The sequence below is a fragment of the Amphiprion ocellaris genome, chromosome 8 (assembly GCF_022539595.1).
Source record: "Amphiprion ocellaris isolate individual 3 ecotype Okinawa chromosome 8, ASM2253959v1, whole genome shotgun sequence".
Lineage (NCBI taxonomy): Eukaryota > Metazoa > Chordata > Actinopteri > Pomacentridae > Amphiprion > Amphiprion ocellaris.
In genome coordinates, this window is record NC_072773.1 from 29,201,697 (window position 1) to 29,223,992 (window position 22,296).

General features: G+C 40.3%; 3 protein-coding genes across 4 annotated transcripts; all 3 read right to left on the bottom strand.

Annotated features, from left to right (window-relative positions):
- Positions 1-126: 126 nt before the first annotated feature.
- Positions 127-10,392, bottom strand: rbm10 (RNA binding motif protein 10). Of its 2 annotated transcripts, none has more exons than XM_023278232.3 (23): positions 10,259-10,392; positions 9,658-9,713; positions 9,032-9,578; positions 8,763-8,933; positions 8,608-8,677; positions 7,087-7,160; positions 6,067-6,153; positions 5,895-5,955; positions 5,631-5,789; positions 5,169-5,329; positions 4,875-4,972; positions 4,535-4,622; positions 4,192-4,396; positions 3,960-4,057; positions 3,780-3,861; positions 3,512-3,603; positions 3,199-3,390; positions 2,609-2,803; positions 2,396-2,452; positions 2,062-2,256; positions 1,390-1,437; positions 1,214-1,269; positions 127-902 (listed from the first exon to the last, which is right to left on the bottom strand). In XM_023278232.3, the coding sequence occupies exons 2-23, from the start codon at positions 9,672-9,674 to the stop codon at positions 812-814; spliced, it is 2,844 nt and encodes a 947-aa protein (XP_023134000.1). In that variant the 5' UTR covers positions 9,675-9,713; positions 10,259-10,392; the 3' UTR covers positions 127-811. The 2 variants fall into 2 exon arrangements, with proteins under 2 accessions (XP_023134000.1, XP_023134001.1); XM_023278233.3 differs by having other exon boundaries at positions 9,032-9,575; positions 10,259-10,391.
- Positions 10,393-10,568: 176 nt separating this feature from the next.
- LOC111573843 (rho-related GTP-binding protein RhoA-C-like) lies at positions 10,569-14,971 on the bottom strand. The gene is made up of 5 exons (XM_023278184.3): positions 14,860-14,971; positions 14,119-14,274; positions 12,833-12,953; positions 12,599-12,729; positions 10,569-12,388 (listed from the first exon to the last, which is right to left on the bottom strand). The coding sequence occupies exons 1-5, from the start codon at positions 14,929-14,931 to the stop codon at positions 12,215-12,217; spliced, it is 654 nt and encodes a 217-aa protein (XP_023133952.2). The 5' UTR covers positions 14,932-14,971; the 3' UTR covers positions 10,569-12,214.
- A 242-nt stretch (positions 14,972-15,213) lies between these two features.
- On the bottom strand, positions 15,214-22,210 carry usp21 (ubiquitin specific peptidase 21). The gene is made up of 12 exons (XM_023278202.3): positions 22,048-22,210; positions 21,228-21,621; positions 20,700-20,756; positions 20,482-20,599; positions 20,269-20,383; positions 19,869-19,988; positions 19,698-19,762; positions 19,416-19,603; positions 18,692-18,770; positions 18,493-18,600; positions 17,660-17,774; positions 15,214-17,490 (listed from the first exon to the last, which is right to left on the bottom strand). The coding sequence occupies exons 2-12, from the start codon at positions 21,381-21,383 to the stop codon at positions 17,397-17,399; spliced, it is 1,215 nt and encodes a 404-aa protein (XP_023133970.1). The 5' UTR covers positions 21,384-21,621; positions 22,048-22,210; the 3' UTR covers positions 15,214-17,396.
- Between the last annotated feature and the right edge of the window lie 86 nt (positions 22,211-22,296).

Below are 22,296 nucleotides of genomic sequence, written 5' to 3' on the forward strand. Positions count from 1 at the left end.
ACCGACAGTTACATGATATTCCTCTTTTTTTTTCTTCATAAAAAAACAGCTTTGGAAATTTCAAGTTAAAATGTTGAAATATCCGCTACTGTTCACTTGTATCCCCACACAACACATCAGTCGATATTAAGAGAAAATGTGTTATTTTGAATTATTTTACATTAGCTTGATGGAACACAGTCACATTAATGAACAAACAGAAATAAAAAATAATTTTCTCCAAAGCATGTATTACATTGTGAATTCGTACCTGCTATATGATAAACTGAGACACTTTCACCTACACACTAGTGTTAGTGACTATGCCCAGTTCATGAGGCCACAGTCTCTTATCTCCCACTGTTGTATAAAAGTGCTCATTCTAAAATGTTCACACAGTTCATGCCCAGATTAGTCATTCACTGAATGACAAGGCATACAGTATTAAATTAAAAAAAATCTATGGTGCATAGACAGTAATTAGAAAATCCCATTTGCCGACAGAAGGATCTGTACTGATCTTTCATTTTAACAGCAAATGTTTCCCAACCACGTAAAATTTGTTTATCACACATAAGCTCTGTGAGAACTCAAAACTGCATCATTCCAGAAGCAAGCAAAAAGGTGCAATCTGTGCAATATCCTGACATCTACTGCTACAGGATCAGTTCATAAGATTATTACCACTGAGTATTACCATTGTTGAGGTAATTCTAATGTCAAACCAAAATAAAGAGGTTTTCATATAGATATCTATAATGTTAATGGTGAAGTGTTGCGTGCTGGGTCTGTCTTTGTCCTTTCATGGTCAGGCAGTTCAAGGGGCAAGGGGTCATTCCACTTGCATATTACGCAATAGAAGTCCCTTTTTCACACCTCCCTGCAGCATCCTGGCACCGAGGCTAGTTCCTGTGATTCCATCACTAAAGAGGGAAAAAAAAATAAAGCAATGTTGAACACACACACAAACACAAACATTTAAGCAGATAAAGTTAAACGCACTGTAGGCATCAAGTTCATTAGCAGTGTTGTATGGGGTAAGCAACAAGTCTTAAAATAACTGTCAGTGCCCACCAATTACAAGCAAGAAAACTCCCATCCATAGATGTAGTTAGAGTAAAGAACAAAATCCTGACTAATGGAAACCACTACTCGTTTCTCATCAAACTAAAAACCTGAAAAAGCTCTAAAACATCAAAATGAAGGCTCTGCTTATGAAATCAGTGCGGCTTACATGGGGCTAAACTTTCTCCTTTTAGGATCAGGAGGTTCAGGTCCATCAGAGAGTCTCTGCAACATTAATAAAAATAATAAGGCAACAACAAAAAAAATACAAATTGCACTCACACAATAATAAACATAAGTAGTCAAAACAATGTTGTTTGATTCAGAAATTGAAGCTTGACCTACCTCTTTGCCTGCAGCTTCCTGCTGAGCTCTTCTCTGCTCCAAGTTTTGCTGAGTGCACAGACAAAGAAGTGAAAGTTAAGACGGATTACAAGAGCAATGTCATTAAACTGGATTTTATAGTTGCTATGTTGTTTTATGCTCCTGCATGCATACACAAGTACAAAACTGAGTCAAGCTACTATCATGGAACCACCTTGTATAAATAAAGATTGAACAGATGAACAAGTGAATGAATTTAATTTTGGAGTTTTATTACTGAATAAGAGGCCACCACTGCTGTGTTCATGTTGATTCAGTCACACAGAGCGACGATAACAGCGACAATTTTGCAATTTAACTATAAACTTATTTTTGTTTACTGGAAAGGACACATTTACTGAGAGTATTTTTTTTAATTTCCTTGTTGTCTTCCGTCAGTAAATTCAACTAGCATCAGAAATGTGTACGGTAAAGCCCAAGCAGCCAATCATAGTCCTTGCAATCCCAATGTGGTTCTTCCATCAATTCTGCAGCCTCACAGTGTAATTAGATTTTTGAGGAGGTCAATGGTAGCTACAGCAGAGTTTCAGGAAATGCCTCAGAGCATGCACATGTATCTGCCATAGGTGGGGCATTTAGCCTTATCAAGCATTTATTGAGTGTGTACGATGGTGTAAGATTTAATTAAACCACCTTATGTAGTTCAGAAAGCTGCTGGTGCCTGATGAGGGCCTCCTTGCTTGGGAACTGCCTCCTACACAGCAGACATGCCAGTTTAACCCAGTCTGTCATTCTCCCTTCCTTCTCATCTTTCTCGCCTCCTTCTTCTTCACTGTCAGTTTCTCCGCTGTAGGCTGGGACCAGGCCCTGCTGTAGGGGAGGCGATTGCTACAGAAGAAAACACAAAATCAGGAAGTGATAACATCTACATTTCTAACCGCAAGAAAAAAGAAGATACGATGTTGGAGAAACTATGAGGAAACTAAACAAAAAAGTTTTCACTTTAGGTATGTGGTCATGTCCTTACTTCTGCACTTTGTCGGATTTGGTCCAGAAAAATCTGAGGCCGTTCAGACAGTGCCCCCTGCAGGACAGAAAAGAAAACTTGGTGAAGTTATCAAGACGTCCTTGGACCGAAGCCCCCTTGTTGATGGAGTGTCTCGTGATAGTAACCTAGTGCCCAGAAGATACACAGACGTTTACAGCCAAGTGTGTGTGTGTGTACGTAAGGGTCACACACCTTTTTCTCCAGAACAGCATAACCTGCATCAGCACTGGCAGATTCTCGGTGGTCATCTAGGCGACTGTGGCCAGGTGCCCGAGTAAACCCAGGGGGAAGTGCAGTAGAACCGACAGCAGGGGACGCAGAAAGAGAACGCATGTTCTCCTTTTGTCTATTAAGACTCTTAGCCCAGCGTTCCATATCTTTGGCAATCTATTAATATAAACCCCAAGAGATACGTTAGCCAATAAAAAAAATACTAAGAGGAACTGTTAAATGTCAAACTGAAGGGATGGCGAAACACCAATACAGTGAATTCCAATTCAGTAGCTCTGCAATAAATACTACCTTCATGAGGTAACCAAATGTATGACCATATTTTGTCACATTTATACTTTTATTGTATTCTGTCCATTAACTGAGATATTAAATCACACATTGAGAAACGTAAAATCAGTTGGTAATGTATCCATCCTTTACATAGCTGTATAAATATCAAATCAAAAAAAAAGAAACTTTATGACTGAGTTTAACTTGGAATTCCACAGGTCAATTTAGTTTTGTGTTATTCTGTCAGTACTTGAACTTGTATCCAGAATGTAGAGTACCTGTTGAGCAGTTTTATTCTTGGGTTTATCTTTTTTCTCCTTGCTGCCAGGGGTAGCAAACGGTGAGTCTGAAGGGGCTGCACCATCTGTCGTTGGACTTCCTTCAGCGTTTGACTGGCTGGCAGCAGGAATGTAGGTGTGCTTCTCTCCATCCCAGTACATGTACTGTTGAGTGTGAGGATTGTAGTAGTACTGCAAAGCAAAGGGACACAAATCCAGACAGAAAAGTTGAGAAAGAGGTTATACACACAATGTCCTTGAAAAGTGCAGGCTTAATATTTAGATTGCTGTGCATGCACAACGGACTCTGTACCTGGGAAGTGGGGTCATAGTAGAGTCCCGTGAATGGGTCATAATAGTAGCTAGAGCTTTCGTCATACTGGTATGTGGACACATCTGGCAAAGCTGCAAAAATACATAATATTAACCTAGGGGTCAGATTTCCAATATAAAAATCTTGAAGTGATCATAAAGGGTTAGCTTGGCATTTAATCAGCAGCACCAAACTCATAGTACTTCAAATTACATCAATTACAAATCATTACTGAAGACGTGTGGAACCTAAAAGGCCAAAGCCTTACGATATTGCTGAAGCTCATGTTCAGTGCCTGGGGTCGCAGGTTGGCTGGGAGCAGCTGGTTGTGGTTTTCCGACTATCTCAACCTGTGAAGAGGCAGACTTCTTAAGAACAAAAAAGAAATATCATGGTACGATGCCAGAGTGCAAAAGGCAAAAAGGAAAAGAAAATGGTGAAGTTGTACCTGTGTGGCTGGTGTGGTTGCAGCTGTGGTGATGAGAGCAGTCTGCGTATGAGTGACAGCTGCTGATCCAGATTTTGCAGTCTCAGATGAAATGCCAGCTGCATGTGGATAAGCGCACACAGGTGACAACAGAGAACGGGTGACTTAAGAGAAAGTTCAATACAACTGTATACAACTATGGATGTCATATGGTTTATGTATTCAGCAAATTTGTAGCACATGTCACACCAACCTGGGGCTGCTCCTCCTGTGTACGCTCCATTCAGGGATGCTCCTGCACTTGGCAAGGCAACAACCCTGGTATCTGCCTGGGCCTTGAAAGTTGTGCCGTCTGGGCCAGTGTACCCATGACCCTCCTGACTGTATGTTACTGCTGCCCCCTGCTGATAAACTGCTGTATCTATACTCTGTCCTCCACCTGATCCATTCTGAGTTGTCTGAGAATGAAAGAGATTTTTTTTTTTTTAACTCATGCAAAAAACAAAAACAAAAGAATACAATAATGAGCATACAATTTGCCAATAAAGGACGTGCAATCTTTGCTGTAATGACAAGCCATAAGTCAGACAGGTTACCTGTGTAACAGCCCACTGTGCAGCAGCGATAGCTGTGCTGGCCACTGTAGCAGCACTCACTCTGCTAGCATCCGACACAAACACATCACTAACATAGAAAAAAACAGAAAGAGAAGGTTTCAGTGATCTTAATGACACCCAATTTATTTATACAATAATCAAATGTTTTAGGTAATCTTCTCAAAAGCTATTTCTGATGCACTTTAATAAAATGAACAAATTGAGTTTTAATGTGACATGGAGTAATCTTAAGCCACTACATTATTTACTGTTCAATGGTGATAATGTCCAATGTGCTTTTGTTTGTTTTGCACTCAAGTTTGGGTGTGTGTGTGGTTACCGCTTGGAGCCTTTGGCAAACTCCACTACAATAGCCTTTCCGTCAATAGAGAGAGCTGGCTGGAGAGCCTGCAAGATCTGAAGCAGCTGAGATGCCTCCTGTTGATAAAACATAAAGAGACCTTCGAGTTAAGTGTGGGTGGACGTATGTTAGCGATTAAGCTAATTACAAAATCATTAGTACACAAAAATAGCATTTTTTGCTAATAGATAAATCTAATCTAAATGCACCTTAAGTTAGTGAAACAAGTACATGTATCCAGCACTCATACATGTGTGCCATCAAGTGTCTCACCACTATTGTAGAGAGCTGTAAAAAGGCAAAGCCCCTGTTGAGGTGTGTGTGTTTGTCCTTGATGAGGCGAACATTGGAATGGGAAAGAGTGGCAAATGGAGCCAAAGCAGACAAAATGGCTTCCACTGAAGTATGTGGGCCGAGGTTCCTAAGTATCAGAGCTGTTGAAGGAAAGAGAAATGAAAGAAAATTATATTCTTGAACATAAGATGAGCAATATGTGAAACCAAGTAGCCCATGATGACCACTACTGGAGAGCAAACTATGGCTAGGCATTCCAACACCATTTCAAAACATGGTAAAAGACAACCATAAATCATATAAAACTTACTTTGAAAAACTACACACAAATCTGTTCTTTAATAGAATTTATTAATTGCTAAACATAAGGTAGCTAGGCCTTCTATACAGGGTCTTAGAAGAGATTGCTACTGTGAGGAAAATGTCTAGACACGGACTTACTGTCATTAGCAACATCTGCCTGCTGTGTAGCTTGCCCTGGGGTGACACTAGGACCAGAAGAGTGGTAGGGTGCTGGCAAGGGAAGTAAGCCTTGGGCTCCCTCCTTCTGAAGACCAACAGGCAAATCCCTCTGCAGCAAGGGCAACTTCAGCTCAGCCTCTGTAGAAACATAACATACCACTTGTGTACTACTGTATGATAAGCAAGAAGTTTGTCTTGTGAAAGAGAGAATAGTTAGACTGCTATTCATAGTCATTTGATTACCTGATTTAGGCACATTGCATTTGAAGCACTTCTCTCTTCTTTTAAAGTTTTGCACGCCACACTGTTGAAATGTTACGTGAGGTGTTGTTAGACTTCATCAATGAGCTGCTACAGCCATGGATATAGATGCATATAATTTCAGAATTTGTCATGCAGTGTAAATGCATGCAACCTTATTGCAGAGCCAGTCCTCATTGGCACGGGGTTTAGGGTCGCTGTAGTGCATCGACACTCTCTGTCCCAGAATCATCAGCACTCCCTGAAGGAAAAAGAAAGAGAGGGAGGAAGAACAAAGAATGATTATCAGTGACAATTAGGCCACACATGCCATAGAAAGGCCTCATCTCACAAGAGATGAGAGAGAATTAAAGGGACAAGAGATAGAGAGGGAAAGAGAGAGAGAGAGAGAGAGAGAGAGAGAGAGAACAACTGAAGTTGAAAGAAGAGGTCAGAGAACTGCAACCTTCAGCTTTAGGAAATTCGGACGGACTGAGATGGTGTATATGTAGTTTGTGGGTGTCCATTATAAAAGGACACAGTGTGTTTTCGTCAATTGAGTCATCCCTCCCCCCTTAAGGGGAAACCTTTTCACAGTTTTCCACACATCCAATCCCAGTGTCACCACCTTCGCCCCCCAAAGAGACAATAGCTCCATCCTAAAGATGTAATAGTGACAGATGACCCAGATATGAAAAGTTCAAAAACAAGAAAATGATACTGGTTCTGATTCAACATACAATAGACCATGTGAGATATTATATTCACACCGTCATACTATCCCAGAGGTTGTACTGTAAACTTAGGAAAGAGACTGAGACAAGTCACTGAAGAAAGGAGTCCTCTATTAAAAGAGGAGGTTAGATTGGACAAATGATGAGCAAATGTGACTGGGAGGGTCTATTTATGAAAAATGTCGTTGGGCCTTGGACAGACAGATGTCAGCAGGATGTAATGTGAATTTGCCTGTCTGTGGAATTGTGCATATTTAGAGAGAAAAGATGCAATTTCCGTCAAAGTATGAAGTCCAACCTCCTACAGGGACAATTATATTTTTTCTGTTCGTGTATCAAAATTACCCTGGAATGCTCCATGTTCACATGACGGCATGACGTGATTGTATATGATACTAACTCATGTGTCTCATTGAATTTATTTATATATGTGTATTTGTGTCTGTGTAGAAGAGAGTGACCTGGTTGGTCTCCATCCAGCGGGTGGCCTCCTGTATGAGATTAAACTCGACGAAGGCGAATCCTCGGCTCTGACCTGGACACCGCCCAGCGCCACGGCAACCGAACAACAACAACAACAACATAACAACAACGCAGTGAGGGGTTAGTGCTTCATGTACAGAGGAGAGAGACCCTGTATCAGCACTAATAAAATATATCATTGCTTCCTCTCTCCCTTGAAAACAGCACAATTGACAGTCTGTTGGAGAGCCACTGTCAAATTCTCTCCAAGGGTGGGAGGACGCAATGTCAAGTAACTCAACAGGGTCAAGGAAAGAGGGAAAGAGAGAGAGAGACAGAGGGAATCCTACCCACTCATCAGTCTGAGTCTGGGCTCTTTGGATTTGAATGATGAAGCACCCAGGCACCAACAGAACTGACAGACACACACAGACACACAAGCACACACAAAAACATCTGCTACTTTGAGAGTCAGAGTGCAGTCTGAACAATGTAGCACTGTTGTGGAATATTTCATCTTGAACGCTCCATATCCTATCCATGCATTACTATAAACAACTGATAACACATTATACAACATATTTAAGTTTAGAGCTATTTTTAAACAACATTGTGTATGCCCCCTACATGTCATTAGAAAAGGTCATCATTTAAATATATCTAACTCGTTACTTGTCCTAAAAACAGACAAATAAGGATTTGGGAGTACGAGAGACAGAGCAGTGTAAGGGAGTGTAAGTGTACCGGGATCACAATGGCACACCTTACAGACAACCAGTGAGTTAGCAAAGTGGAAAGCCTGTGAGACAATGACCTTAATGGAAAACCTTTAGAAAAAGCAAGCTCTTCTGGATGGTATGGATGTAGCTAGCTCTGAGGTAGCTGCAACACTTACATCTTGACACACACACACACATGCACACACAGCTACAATTACAAAATCAAATGAGTTTTGCTTATAATTTTGACAATGTTAGTATGTAAACTACATCCATGATTCATACACAACCCGCTTCAAAATGGATGAGACAAAATCGTGAATGAGCAAAGACAATAGGAGAGCCAAGGTGAAAAGGAAAATCAAAGCTATGAGGTGAAAACCTTTAGACTACGGCTGGATGCATGCCTTCTTACATAAATGGCATTTATAGATAGGGCTCTGCTTTGAAGCGTGCATTGATGTTTTGCTGCCCTATGAGCACTAGCAAGATTACAGATACCAGCAGATCAAAGCATCAAAGCAGAAATCTAAGCAAAAGCCTTCTCTGTATAAGAGAATATAAATAGAAACGTGTGCATCAGCTATCTGCCCCGATGAGAGACTACAGCGGAAGACAGTCACAGTAAGAGTGAAGGAAAAGCATAGGGAATATGCTTGTTGATAAAATAGAGAAGACCGAGCAGACAAGGGAAAGTTGCCTGAAAGAGCAATGAAAATGAAAGAGCTGGTAGTGAATGAGGCTGACACAAAGAGGGAGAGTAAAGAACAGAAAAAGATGGGGTAACGGACAAGTCCTCACCTGAAGATTTGTTCCTCATAAGGCGAACCTCTCTTGGCTGGATCTCCTGCTCCTGAAGCTGTGCCCGGATCTGTGGACAAAGGAGTATTACTATTTAAAACCTATTAACAACAGGACCTATGCATCATCAGGCCACTGTTGAGACAAAAAGGCACCTCATTGGCGGTGGCACTGGGTGGCAGCATGCGAAGCATTATGATGTTGCTGGGCCTCTGGTTATGGTCTAGATCTGCACGGTAGTCCTGGTCCCTCTGATCCAGCTCCTCAAGGGGCGGGTCTGGGCCTGGATTTCCACAACCATGCTCCTCTACCCTTGCTGGAAAAGTCTGCATGCATAAGCTTCAAATTAATAAATGACCCCAATACAGAAATTTAACAGTTTTTGCAGTAGCTCTATAAATGGAATCGATCTATGGCGACTTACCCTTCTCTTCCCCGCCCCACGAGAAAACCTGTCCTCCTCTCTCTGTCTTCCCGTATTAAAGTCCATCTGGTCAGAATGGTTACCACTACGAGCCCAGTTGCCCTCCCTGCTCACTGAGAGTGGCGTGCTGTTCTCCGGAAATCCTCTTCCACCTTTCCCTCGACCCCTTTCCTGCAGGCCAGTCTGTAACTGCTCAAATTCCCGCCTGGATCCCTCCTCCTCTCTCTGGAGCATGGGATGGGCCAGATCAGGCTGTGACTGAGAGCAAAGTGGCCACAGGAGCCCTTTGGCCTCACGTCCAATGTCCCCTCTACCATCTCCCCTCTGATAAAACCCTGGACGATCTTGGAGACAACCTGGTGAGAAGTCATGGCCACCCAGTGACTGCTCATCATGGCCATACGGTCGGTCGCCCTCCAACCTCATATCGAACCCTGCATCTGCCTCTTCCTCCTCTTGGCCATAGCCGCGATAGTCCATATCCCGAAAGTTGTGATCGTTGTGAGTGTTGCCATAGCGACCTATGCGATCACCTCGCCCACCCCTGCTGATCATGAAAGACAATATGAGACACTGCTCTGACAAATCAAGCAGGAGAAAGGTATGAAAATGAACGTTTAGCTGACCTTCGATCATAGTCCATGCCGATCCACTGACTCAGCTCCTCGTCTCTGTCCTTTTTCTGTTGGGTCATGGGAATAAATAACAAAGTACATGCTTTAAGATGAAAAATAATGACGCTGCCATGCTCACACTGATTAGACACACACTTTGTTTCTCAATCAAACCCTATAATTAGCAACTTTACGGAGAGAAAAACCCAAGAGGTCTACCGGAATTCGTGGTAGTGATGCACAAAGTGTGCGTTCCCCAGGTTAGCTGCATACTGTATCTCTGCACAATGCACTCACTTCTGCAACTTTGAATTGACTTCTGTCACTGATAATCAACCTTCTAGCCTGAAGCAACAAATAAACAAACATAAGCACAACCCTGCATCACTATTCAGGATAATTTGTGTGCGCAATGCACAAGCACAGCCTTACTACCCAAAAAGGAGTATTCAACAATGACGTGTGACGGTCATCGCTGTTAGCGGCCAAGCTAACTATTTTAGCCCGAGGTTCCCTAGACCACGTATATCCGAGGATATACGTGGTCCTCCAACCGATGTCAACCGTTACAAACACAAAGAACAGTCGTATGTGAACGCGGAGAAACACTTACCAGCTCCACATGTAACCAAAAGTCGTTCTTTTAGCGTTACGTTAAAGGCCAGGTGAGAGGAGTGTATTATTTTCAAGGGAACCAAGAGTAAAATGGCCACAGCGAGACATTTCAGAGAGGGCGGGTCCAAGCTCCGAAAATCGTGCCTGATTGGTTGCTGGAGAGCGGACACATCATTGTCGACGGTGATTGGACAAGACAAACAGGTCAACCCTAAAACTTGTAGCCCTCAGTAATAAACTGGGAGAACCTGCAGGGTGTTATTTCACATACTGACATCTTCTGTTGGAAATGAAATAATAGAATCACGTTTTTTTCTTTTACAGGAGTGTTTTATTTGGGGGAAACAGTAAATTAATGCCAAAAAATATAGGGAAAATTGTAATTAATAATGAATGGATGCATCAAAGAACACATAAATACCTTACAACAGAAAACCCTACTACCAGCTTTATTTGGGAGAAAAAAATATCCAGAAATCCCCATATATCACAGTACAAAAAAAGGGGGAAAAAAATGCTCATCCCCAAAAACCTTCTAGCACTGCACCCCAACCTTGACCTTCTATTAACTAAATAAGACAATACAACGGTTACAATTTATTATTTAACTGACATAAGCTGATCGTAACAGCAGGACTAAGTAAAATGATTAAAATATACTAAGAAAATTAGAGACATCAACAATAAAAAGTTATATAGTACAATAATGACAATATCATTAAAGGGGGGTTGGGGGGAGTGGAGTAAAAGGCAAACTTGAAATACACATCATTAACTTGTCCTTACAAGGCCTTGTAAGACATACAGTACATAATGGACATTATAGTAATAAGATAAGCCTATCATCTATATGAAAGAATATTCAACTTATCAACTACACCACTCATGATTTGACCCACTGATTAACACAATCAAATCAATATCTGGTATACACCAAAAAAGGTCCTAAAAACTCATATGTTTAACCTGATTGTGCCTCTGGCTATAGTACAATGTCTTCCAGTAAAGTGAAGGTTTCTATGTCACTCTGAGTAGCTGTTAATTCCATTACCCGCCTGAGCCATGACATGTGGCCATCAGGGGTAACTTTGGCATGGAAACAAGGGTTAGGTCAGTGACGCAGAAGGCCTTTCCATGCATACAGTACTTAGACACATATGTTAATACACAACCACACAAATATACACACATTCACTGCATGCAGAGCTGCACTGGAGAAAACAAACTACCATACAGTTGCATACACGCACTCTAAAGTACAGGTAAGTAATTCAGTATGGGAAAATATTTCATACAATCTAGTTTAGGCATACCCCTGCATAGCGCCTGAGTCAAAAAATGGGCCTGAAGGAGCCAAGCCAGTGACAGGGAGAAAGCATTCACAAACATGAGGTGTGGACACTACAAATGACAAATAATACCCTAATTAAGTTATGAATCCCTACCCGTCAACTTACTTTTCTTGACCACTGCTCTCAAGGCACTACATGTAGGCGATACTGTGTAAGATCCACATAGACGTAGTCTTAATTCAAACCTATGCTATATTTACGTCTTTTTCCTCTCTTATGTTACCACTGTCTTTGGCCTGGTAAGGACCTTTTTTTTCGCTTCATTTCCATCATGGCACATGTCAACCCGTTTACATCTACTCAACTTCAAGTCACCCCTCCCCATCACCTGGAATACAAACCTCTAGATCTGAAAAATGTTGATAGATGCAAGCAAAATGGCACACAACCTAATCTACAGATCAAGAACCAAGGTGTAGAAGCCTTTCAAATCATTTCAGATTCGCTTTTCTTTGCTGAGGCTATATGGGTGATCAGAAATTGAGCATCTGCATAACATTTCTGCCCCACCCACCCACCCAAATAGTTTCCCCTATGTCAAATTTCAACAGAAGCTGCCCTCTCCATCTGTGCTTGAGGACAGCCCCCTATTCTCCCAGAGCCTATAACAGAAGGCAGGTGGGCTTCTTGCCACGTTTCTTGGCCTGCAATGCTGCCCTAGTTGCCATCTCAAAGACTTCCCTCACACCATCTTTGGTTTTGGCAGAACACTCTTGGTAGCCGTAGGCACTGATGCGGTTTGCCATCTCTTTGCCATCTTCATATTTAACTGGCTCCTGGAGACACATGTCACAGAAAAAGTTTAAACTTTGACACATACACCAACAAATGTGAACTCACTAAAATGTTTCCAGTACATCAAACAATCAAAGTATATGTATAAAACCCTTTACAACAGCCCAAAAGGATGACCAAAGTGCTTCACAGTAAAACAAGAAAATCATTTAACTGACGTAAGTATATATATTTGTTACCAAACAACTTACTTGTTTCATTTTGGCAAGCTCTCGTCTGGTGTGCTCATCATTCCGCAGATCTTTTTTATTGCCCACCAAAATGATGGGAACATTTGGACAAAAGTGTTTGACTTCTGGAGTCCACTTTTCTGGAATATTCTCTGCAGTGAGTAGAGTGAAACATGCAATAATTAGTAACATACATAAAGTTTACAGTTATAAGGTGTTCAATACATAGTGGCATTAGTGTTGTTTAAACTGCACCTAAACTGTCAGGGCTGTCCACAGAGAAGCACATGAGGATAACATCAGTGTCTGGGTAGGAGAGAGGCCTCAACCTGTCATAGTCTTCTTGACCAGCTGTATCCCAAAGAGCTAGCTCTACCTGAGAAACAGAGAGAGAGAGAGAAAGAGTGAAAGAGTTGCATGAATGGAAAGATGCATGGGTAAAATGGAAAATTCGAAATGGAAAGAGGACCCCTGGGGAATTAAATAAGCCCATAATACATTGCTGTCACACTTTCTATAAGGAGACACACAAGAAGAAAATGATACATATGCTGCTAATGGCACACAAAAGCATGAAATAACCAGAGCAACGAGACTCTCACAATGTCAGTACCTATTCACAATATCTGTTTAAGTATAGAACAATTATGACTTGTTGCATTGTAAAAAATGCAGTGTACTTTTTAGTGAAGTGAAGACACACAGTATGTGTCATTTTCAGAAATCATTGAAGAAAATTAGCCAAATTCCACTTTGAAAGCAAGACCAATTGGTTGTAAATAGACAGATTAGATACAGAAAATTAACAGATGGTTAAATAAATATTAAGGCAACAATGGCAAAATTCCAATGGTTTCACCTTAAGTTTTAATATTTGTGGCTTTTCTTCCCCTATAATAGTAAACTGCTTTGTCAGTTGTACCATTAGAACAGCATCATCCAACATTGATTAGAGGTGCAACAATTAATCAGTCATTCAACACAAAATAAATCACTTTAATTATTTTTCTAAGCAAAAATTCCACAGATTTAATGGTTTCAAATGCAGTCATTTGCTATTTTCAGCCTCCTGGTTTATAGTAAATCGATCCTCTAGGAGTTCTGGACTGTTTCTCACAAAACATAAGACATTTGATAATATCATCATAGACTTTATAACAGACATTTTACATTCCATTTCTGGTGCTCTTCCAATGTAAAGACCAATCAAGACAACAGCCTGCTGAGTAATTAGTGACGAAAACATTCATTACTTGCGTCCCAAATATGAACATGTTGCCTCTGACTTTGGAGCACAGTAATAAATAGCTTTCTCATTTTGATTTCATGAACCCAACAATTAATCCAGAAAATAATCAACAAATTCATTAGTAATGCAAGCTGTAGCTTGTTGTAACCCTAATTGCTTTGTATTGCACTGTAAAATTCCAAAAATGACATGGTAGCTTTAAAAATAATAGAAAAAATCTGGAAATTTTAACCTTGTGATCTTTTTAAGGTCCCTTTGTGTTCCAAAATAGCAGTTTGACAGCGTGTCTCACCTGTTTCCCATCAACTTCAATGTCTGCCACATAGTTTTCAAACACAGTGGGGACGTAGACCTCTGGGAACTGGTCCTTACTGAAGACGATGAGCAGGCAGGTCTTCCCACAGGCACCATCACCAACTATCACCAACTTCTTCCTGATAGCAGCCATCTGTAGAAAAGCATCCAAAACAAGATCGTACTTAAGACATCATAAGTCACTTCTCTCCACTTAAAACACAGCTTTACAGATTGGTAATGAACAAACAGAACGAATCAGAATGTCAAACTTTCTGTACCGTGTAGGGTGTTGTTACTGTGCTTGATCAACAGTTCCCCATGGTTGGCAATTAGCACAAGTAACAGCTCAAACAACGTTAGTAACTCTAGATGATCGGTTTAGAGGAGTGTTTCATAAAAAATAAAGATCCTAATGTATATTATAAAGTAAATTTAATCCAGAAACACTCGTGTAGCAAACAGACGTTGTTGCCTCGGAGGTGTAAAGCAAACAGCCCAACATTTCCGTGCTATGTTTCCATTTCTACTGAAAGGCTGTACAGTATAGTCCGGGCCTGTCAAACCAGCCAACGTCTGCTAGCAAAAAAGCTAACGATGTTTCCCCTGGTTTGTAATACTGTTACTTAGAGTATTCTCTCTTAAATCACGACAACAACATTCATCGCACTATTGACACACTTCTGCGACTGAAACAAGAACAAATTAGTTTTTAAAAGCCATCGGTGAATTAGGTTACCTTGATGTTTCTCTGTCCGCCTTTCTCCTCTTCCTGACCGACTGGAAAACTCCGCCCACCTCTCATACGCATGCGCAATATGACGTCATTCGTCAGCAAGGCTGCGGCAACTTTGCTTGTGTGTGCATTTACAGTCTGTGATATTATCTCATTTTATTGATATTCATTCAGTTTTTGCACACTGGAGTCTTGAATTCCACAAGAACATTCAGCCTCTGCCCTCCAGTTAAATGTTTCTATGCTTATAATGTTCAATAAAATAAGTAAAAAAAGATACTTATTTGCCTGTAGTGTCAATGTGAAGCAATCTAGCAACAGCAATAATAGCTAATAATTAGAAATAAATTAACTTCATTGAGAGTTCAAACCATCAAATCTTTGGTATTTTATTGACTGTTTCAAATATCAGTAATACAATACATTCATTGTTTAATTTGTCCCATATGTACAAAATAATTTAATATTTTTGTGCTACAATAGACACAAATGTAAAAAAAAAAAAGAAAGAAAGAAAAAACATAGATAAATGAATACAGATACAAACAAATTCTAAGTAATTTATAAAGAAAATATTGCCTGTCCATGTGGAGGAAGATTAAAAGATAACATAAATTTACCAGATGCTACAGATAATACTGAATGAATGAAAGTTAATTTTCACAAAACTGATGAAAGTGGACTGAGAGAACTCTATAGTTCTGTGCAATGATTGTGTGTAAAAGTTTGAAATTCTATTGAATTTTGGAGTTGAGAGAAGTAAATACATCTGCCATTCTTCAAATATTAATGCATGGTTACTTTGTATTTTATTAATTTAATTCTTAAATTAAAAGACTTATTGAGGCATAAGCAAAAGTTTAAGCATCCCAATGTCAGTTTTATTAAAATACCACAACTTGGAAATGTTTTTTCTTTCTTCCCCTTTTTGATTTCAGAATTTCACTCACCCTTTATTTCCAGATTACATCAATCTTGTTTTGTAAGTAGAGCATGCTCTGCCCAGCAATTTCAGGGCTTTTCAGAAAGCTTCACTTCCTTTTTATCTTCTCTTTTGTGGAAGTAGTACATAGTAGAATTTGAGTTTTGCTTTGGCTGATCAGCCTTTTGTAAAAGCCAGCCTCTTTTCAATCTGCATGACATTTGCCCTGAGATTTTGCTGGTATTCAGTGCAAATAATACTTCTCTCTTAACAACAGGTAAATGCTTCTCCTGTTTTTCATCACAGCTTTGGTGATTGCAAGCAAAGAGCTGAATTTTACCTTTTATCAAGTCACAGTACTTGTCTAGATATTGCCTTTCATACTTTAAGCATTTTGTGATGAGGTTGCAGGTAATTTCTCCCTCTAGATGACTCTTCGATGTAGACCCTGTTCATGCAACACCACGCCAGTGAGAGCCTTCTTTCTTGTGGTGAATTTGCTTTGCCTTTCTGCCCAGCCAATGTCATTTTATCTAAAAGTTCTATATATCCGTCCTTCCATCCTATATGCACTACCGTTAAAACTTTGGAGTCACTTAGAAATGTCCTTATATTTGAAAGAAAATCATTTTTTTCAGTGAAGATAACTTTAATTAATGAGAAACACAGTCTAGACATTGTTGATGTGGTAAATGACTATTCTAGCTGGAAACAGCTGATTTTTAATGGAATATCTCCATAGGGGTACAGAGACCCATTCCAGCAACCATCACTCCTGTGTTCTAATGCTACATTATGTTAGCTAATGGTGTTGAAAGGCTAATTGATGATTAGACAACCCTTGTGCAGTTATGTTAGCACATGAATAAAAGTGTAAGTTTTCATGGAAAACATGAAATTGTCTGGGTGACCGCAAACTTTTGAACGGTAGTGAACATATATAGAATGGAAGACCAAGAAAACTTTTTACCATGCCATGCCATGCCATGCCATGCCATACCATATATAACCATATGGTATGGTTATATATGGTTATATAAAAGTAATATTGCATAATATTTGAAAAAAGGCAACTTTTAATGTATGTTTGCTGCTGCATTTGTATTTACTTCTCTTCACTTAAAAAGAAAAAAAAAAACAGTATAATTAAACCCAAACGGTTGCATACAGCTGTATGTCACAAGTCATAAAATGTTGCCTAATTTCTATTCAATCCAAGATTTATTTCTTGCTTATGTAGGTCCATATTAGCAAGCATGAATCATGATTATCTTATGGTAAGAGCTCTGCATCATATCACTCAGTCCCGCCTGAGAATTAGGGCACAGAGACTCTTAAGGCTGCAGTCTGTCTGAGCTGTCACAGCTCACTTACTGAGATGATTCAAAAGCAACTCCAAGATTTAGGAGGGGAGATCATCTCTTCGCGCCCCCATATAAAGTGAACATGGCTTCTGTCTCCTCCTCCTCCTCCTCTGCAGAGTTTATTTGAGGGCATGCTCATTGAGATTGAGGAGTTTATAGATGTCATAGTTACAACGCTGCTGCTTCTATTTGTTTCTATGGACACTGGAGGTAAAGTTGCTCTGATTGGCTGCCTGGCTCAGCCAGTCTCAGGTCTATTTCCTGATGGTGGTGGTGCTGTTGCTGCGCTGGTAGAACAGCACATAGGCTTGATTGGTCTGAAGCTGGTTCTCCGTGAGTGGAGTCACACTGTGGATAGATGGGGGGGATCATGAGCAACAGCTCCAGGTCTATACAGAAGGTGTCTCAGTACAGGATGACAAATGATACAGCAGCTTTTTCAACTAGCCTCCCTGTGACAAGCTGTCAGATCACTGCAGCATAAAACTAAATGATGAGTGTGCAGGGCAAGTCTCACCTGGAATCATTGTAGAAGCACCAACCATTTTCATCTAAACAGCAGGCTGTGTAATGGCCCATGTTCACTGTCCCAGCATGGTTGCATATTGCATATAAATCATACAGAACTGCACCTGTGGAGACAAATATAAATACAATCACTTAATCTGTTCTTCAGGACTACATTGTGTGAGGTTTCCAAGTTTGCAAATTATGGAAAATCTACCTCTTTGAAACAATTGACATAATTTATCATAATTTTTTTTAAAAATGAGAGAAACTTCCAATTTCAAAATAGCACATGAGCCACAGATGTCAAAAGGTTACATTTAGCATCGTATTTAATCTGGTTAATTCTTGATGGGTCAGTCAATCTGAAAAAAATTGTGATCAATGAAATGTTATTTGTTGAGTAAAACCATTATATTTGGTTCAGACTTCACACTCAGTACACTCCTTATGTCATCAAATAAATCCTGAGCATTATTTTTGATGAATTATAAATTAAAAAGTTAATTAAGGAGTCATTGTTATTGAAGCCCATCTTGGTCTAAAACAACATCTATGGTTCACATACAGCTGGAGATCTTTCCAGCAAATCATTCATATCTCTTGCTAAATTCACCTGACATCTATCAAAATAAAATGCAATATAGCCATGGTGTAAAAATCTTGTTGAAATGTATTGTACCCACTGATGTCAAAAAGTTAAAAGCTCCATTTTCATAACCTTTCCTGCACATTCTTTTGCTTCAGCTTTTCATCGTATTCAGTAGGCAGTTGTAGGAGTTTGAATGAGAGAATAAATTACACATGTACAAGGAGACACTGAAATAAAGGTTCGGTTGTTACCACAGTCGGCAGGTCCGTAGGGTCCGAGGTCCAGGTTCGTGAGTGGGAAGGACACGTATACCGTGCTTTTACTGATAGACCACCGTGAGGTTGTAAAACGATTCAGATCTTATTGAAATTGTTAAGCATCATCACCACGTTTGTGCACAAACATCGGTTACAATTAGGCTAGTAATATATGAGTTGTTGCCAAGGATACGGATCACTATAACCTGGGGAAACCTCTGGATGGACAGTCGTTTGGTGCACTCAGTACGCCTGTTACACCTCTCACACATCTGAAAAACACACAAACACACACCAGCACATTTTTTAGAATGTTAACAAATACACAGTATCTGTTGTCGACATCTAGTACAAAAACACACACATCTTATTCGCATATGTAACAATGTTCTATTGCTTGAAGTGCAACTAATTCAACCAATCAACCAAGCTATGACTGCTTTGTCCCACTGTTCAGGAAACTGAACATATTAATAATTCATGTTTCTTTTATTTTGTTTGCTGTTTCTGAATTTATGATTGCATTTGATTTTTTAGTATTGACGAGAACACATTCCTTCGACTTTCTCCCTCAAATGCACCCTGATGGTGTTTTTTGTTTTTTGTTTTTTTTACCATGATGTTTCGATTTTGCAAACAAATAAAGAAAGATAAAAATTTTAAAATATAACTTTTTCATGTTTAGTCTTATGAGTTCAGTCCTTTTGGAATTCTATACAAGACAAGTAAGAGTAGCTAATCAGGAGTGCCAGTTCATATTTTCTACAGTAAACATTTACTCCAAGTTATAGGTTGTTGATAGATGAAAATTTTTTGGACTAAACCATCTCCTTGCTCACTGACATTGAACTTATTGCAAAGATGGAGACAAACATTAACATACTATATAATCTACTGCAGTTTCTTTGTTAACTTACTGGAGAATTCTCCTTGTCCAGTTTCTCCTCCTGAGAGAAGAGGTCCAGGCACTCCCTCAGTGTAACCTCCCCTCCAGAGCTCCTCTTGGGGATTGGCAGTGACAGATCACAGAACACATCAAATGTGTTGGAGTAATGGGAACAGACTGAGCAATGCAGCGAGCTCCGCAGCTGCCCTGAGAACAGGTCTGTCAGTGGAGGAGAAAGGATTAGTGGTGGTCACCTTCGTTGAACTCATATTGCAGATGAGGCTGATAGAAATGACTGATTTTGTCTCCTCACCTACTATTATGCTGTCATCCCTCTCCAAGTGCTTCTTCCACATGGCAGCTGCTTCTTCTGAAAGTCTTTTGGAGATAAGAAATGAGTGAAAGAGAACAAAATCTAGCCACATGAAGATCACCAAAGTTTCAAAGATGTGTTTTTTTTTAATTTTTTAAAAAATAAACTCACCTAAATATGGCAATTTTTTGTTCAGACTCCTTCCCTGTTCGTCTAATGTAAGGTCTGCGATTTATTTCAGTATGCAGTTTGTCCAACAGGAACCTGAGGAACTCCTGAGCATCCTGTTGACTGAGTTAAACACAGAGACAAATTTCTTTAAATACTAGTGGCAAAGAAGATTATTAACTGAAAGAGTTTACAGTTCCTCTCTTGTCCTTGAAGCTGCTGTGCTGACATAGAGGTGGATATTGTATTGCATCACTACCACATTGCTTCACAGCATTATCTATAAACCTGTCTGCCTTCATACAAAGCAGTTTATGTGTTTTCCTTTGCACAGAATGCTGCTTTCACACATTTTATAGAAAGATGCTATTAACCCCGAGGAGCAGACAATCCATATTCTCACCTGAAACCACTGAAGTAAGGCACCGCTTCTTTGAAAACATTGTAAAAGTGTCGAGGATTTACAACCGTGTCTGCTTCATTTACATCCCAGAGGCCTGACAGCACCTGAGAGAAAGCTGGCAAAGCGAGACAAACAGCAGGAAGAAGATGTGAAAATTAAACATCTGAGCAGGAATACAAAGACGTGACAACAGCGGAGAGAAGAGAAACATACCGTCCATGAGCTTAGCCTCCTCTTTGGAGAACCTCTCATGCTTGTAGGACTTGACGAGGCAGTAGTTCCGCAGGCCACGCGTATGAGACAAACACTGGACTACTGCATTTAGGAAACACTAAGTGGAAAAAAAAAAGATGAAAGTGGTGCAAAAATTATTCTGGAAATTCTGTAAGTGAGTCGTTCAAGAGCTTCATTCGGCCTCTTTAAACACTTACTGTGTTTCCTATGTTTCTAAGGCCAACCCTTCCACTTCCTAAGGTGAGCTGCTCTTTCTGTAAAATAAAAAAAACAACAAGAAACTAATGACCAGAACTACAGATCTGTTACAGGTGTAAGTACGGCATATTGCTGCATGTCTGTTTGTCATACACATGGACCCTATTACGTACTCGTCCTACTATTTGACCCCTGTCTGTGCCTGTACTGAATGTGACTGTCTGAGGACCTAAACCCCGCCTTGTTAGTGTGTCTACAACTTTGGCAGGACAGATTTAGCCTTCTGATCTCATTAGCATAACAAGGGAGGCTAAAAGGAGGTCAGCCCCAAGCGTTCATCCTATTAGAGACCAAGGAGTGCTGACAGGTGCTTAAACACGTGTGTGTTGATGTGGAGTCCCCCTTAAATACCGCTACATGATTTCTTTCTCTGTGTTTGTTTGTCTCATGAGTGACCCGTGACTTCAAGAACAAGCTTTCTAGGCACAAATTAAAGGTTTATCCTGTGTTGTTGTTGTTGTCCGCACCTCATTGTCAGCGACCAGAAGCAGGCCCATCAGCGAAGTGTAGAGGACAGACTGGGAGATGTCAGCAGTCTCTCTCTGGAGGCCGTTCTGAGACACCAGGGTTCGACACAGGGCCTCGCAGGAGCCCTCCACGTTGACGCCACTGGCTCCAGGCATCCTGCTTCACCAGTAAACCTCTTAGGTGGCTCTCAAAAAGGGATGCTGTGACTGAGAAATGCAAGCCAAGTTGGTTTGCACCTCCTAATATTTTTCACATGCAGGGTCAAAGGTGAGCAGGACGTGGTGGTAGCACATAAGCGTCCTCTCCAAGACAAATACTCCTTTTTTAGTGAATGAAGCGCAAAGGCGTACTTTCCAAGCTTTCCACGAAAAGGATGAGGAATGACGTTCACAGCTGAGAGGAAAGGAACACATAATTTGTGAATGAGCATCTCCTTAGGTAAATCCCTGTCTTGAATAGATCAAGTTGATCCACTCTGGCACACAATTCTGTCCCGTAATTACGGCATGTAAGAGAGATCAGAAAGTCAAGGTCTGACAGAGACATACACACATCAGACACAAAATAGAGGATTTTCTTTGAAGATCTAAGTGTTCATTGATTAAGCTACACCCGAGGTAAACAAACTTTAAAGAGGAAATTATATAACCTATAAAACATTACATGCCAATCTCGCAACCTAGTTATGCTGAGATTACAAATGCCAAGTCATTAGCATTTTGTGCATGTAAAAGGTGAACTTGCAAACAAAGTTAGTTTGCAAATTAAGCAAGGCAAATAAAGTAAAATTAACAAATGCATAGAGGGATTTGGACTCACCTGATCACTTGGTCACTCTATCTGTGGACAAACTGTCCCAACCAAACTGTTCCCATCATCTGCTGAGCTGTTAAAAATGCATAAGGGGACGTCTACTGTTTCACTGTGTGTCTGTGGGCTAGAACTGAAAGTCTACCTCTCTCCCCTGTCCTGTCACCGCTGTCAGAGGAAGAGAGAGAGAGAGAGAGAGAGAGAGTGTGTGAAAAAGGGAGATAGAGAGTGAGAGAGGGAGGGAGGGAGGATAATCGT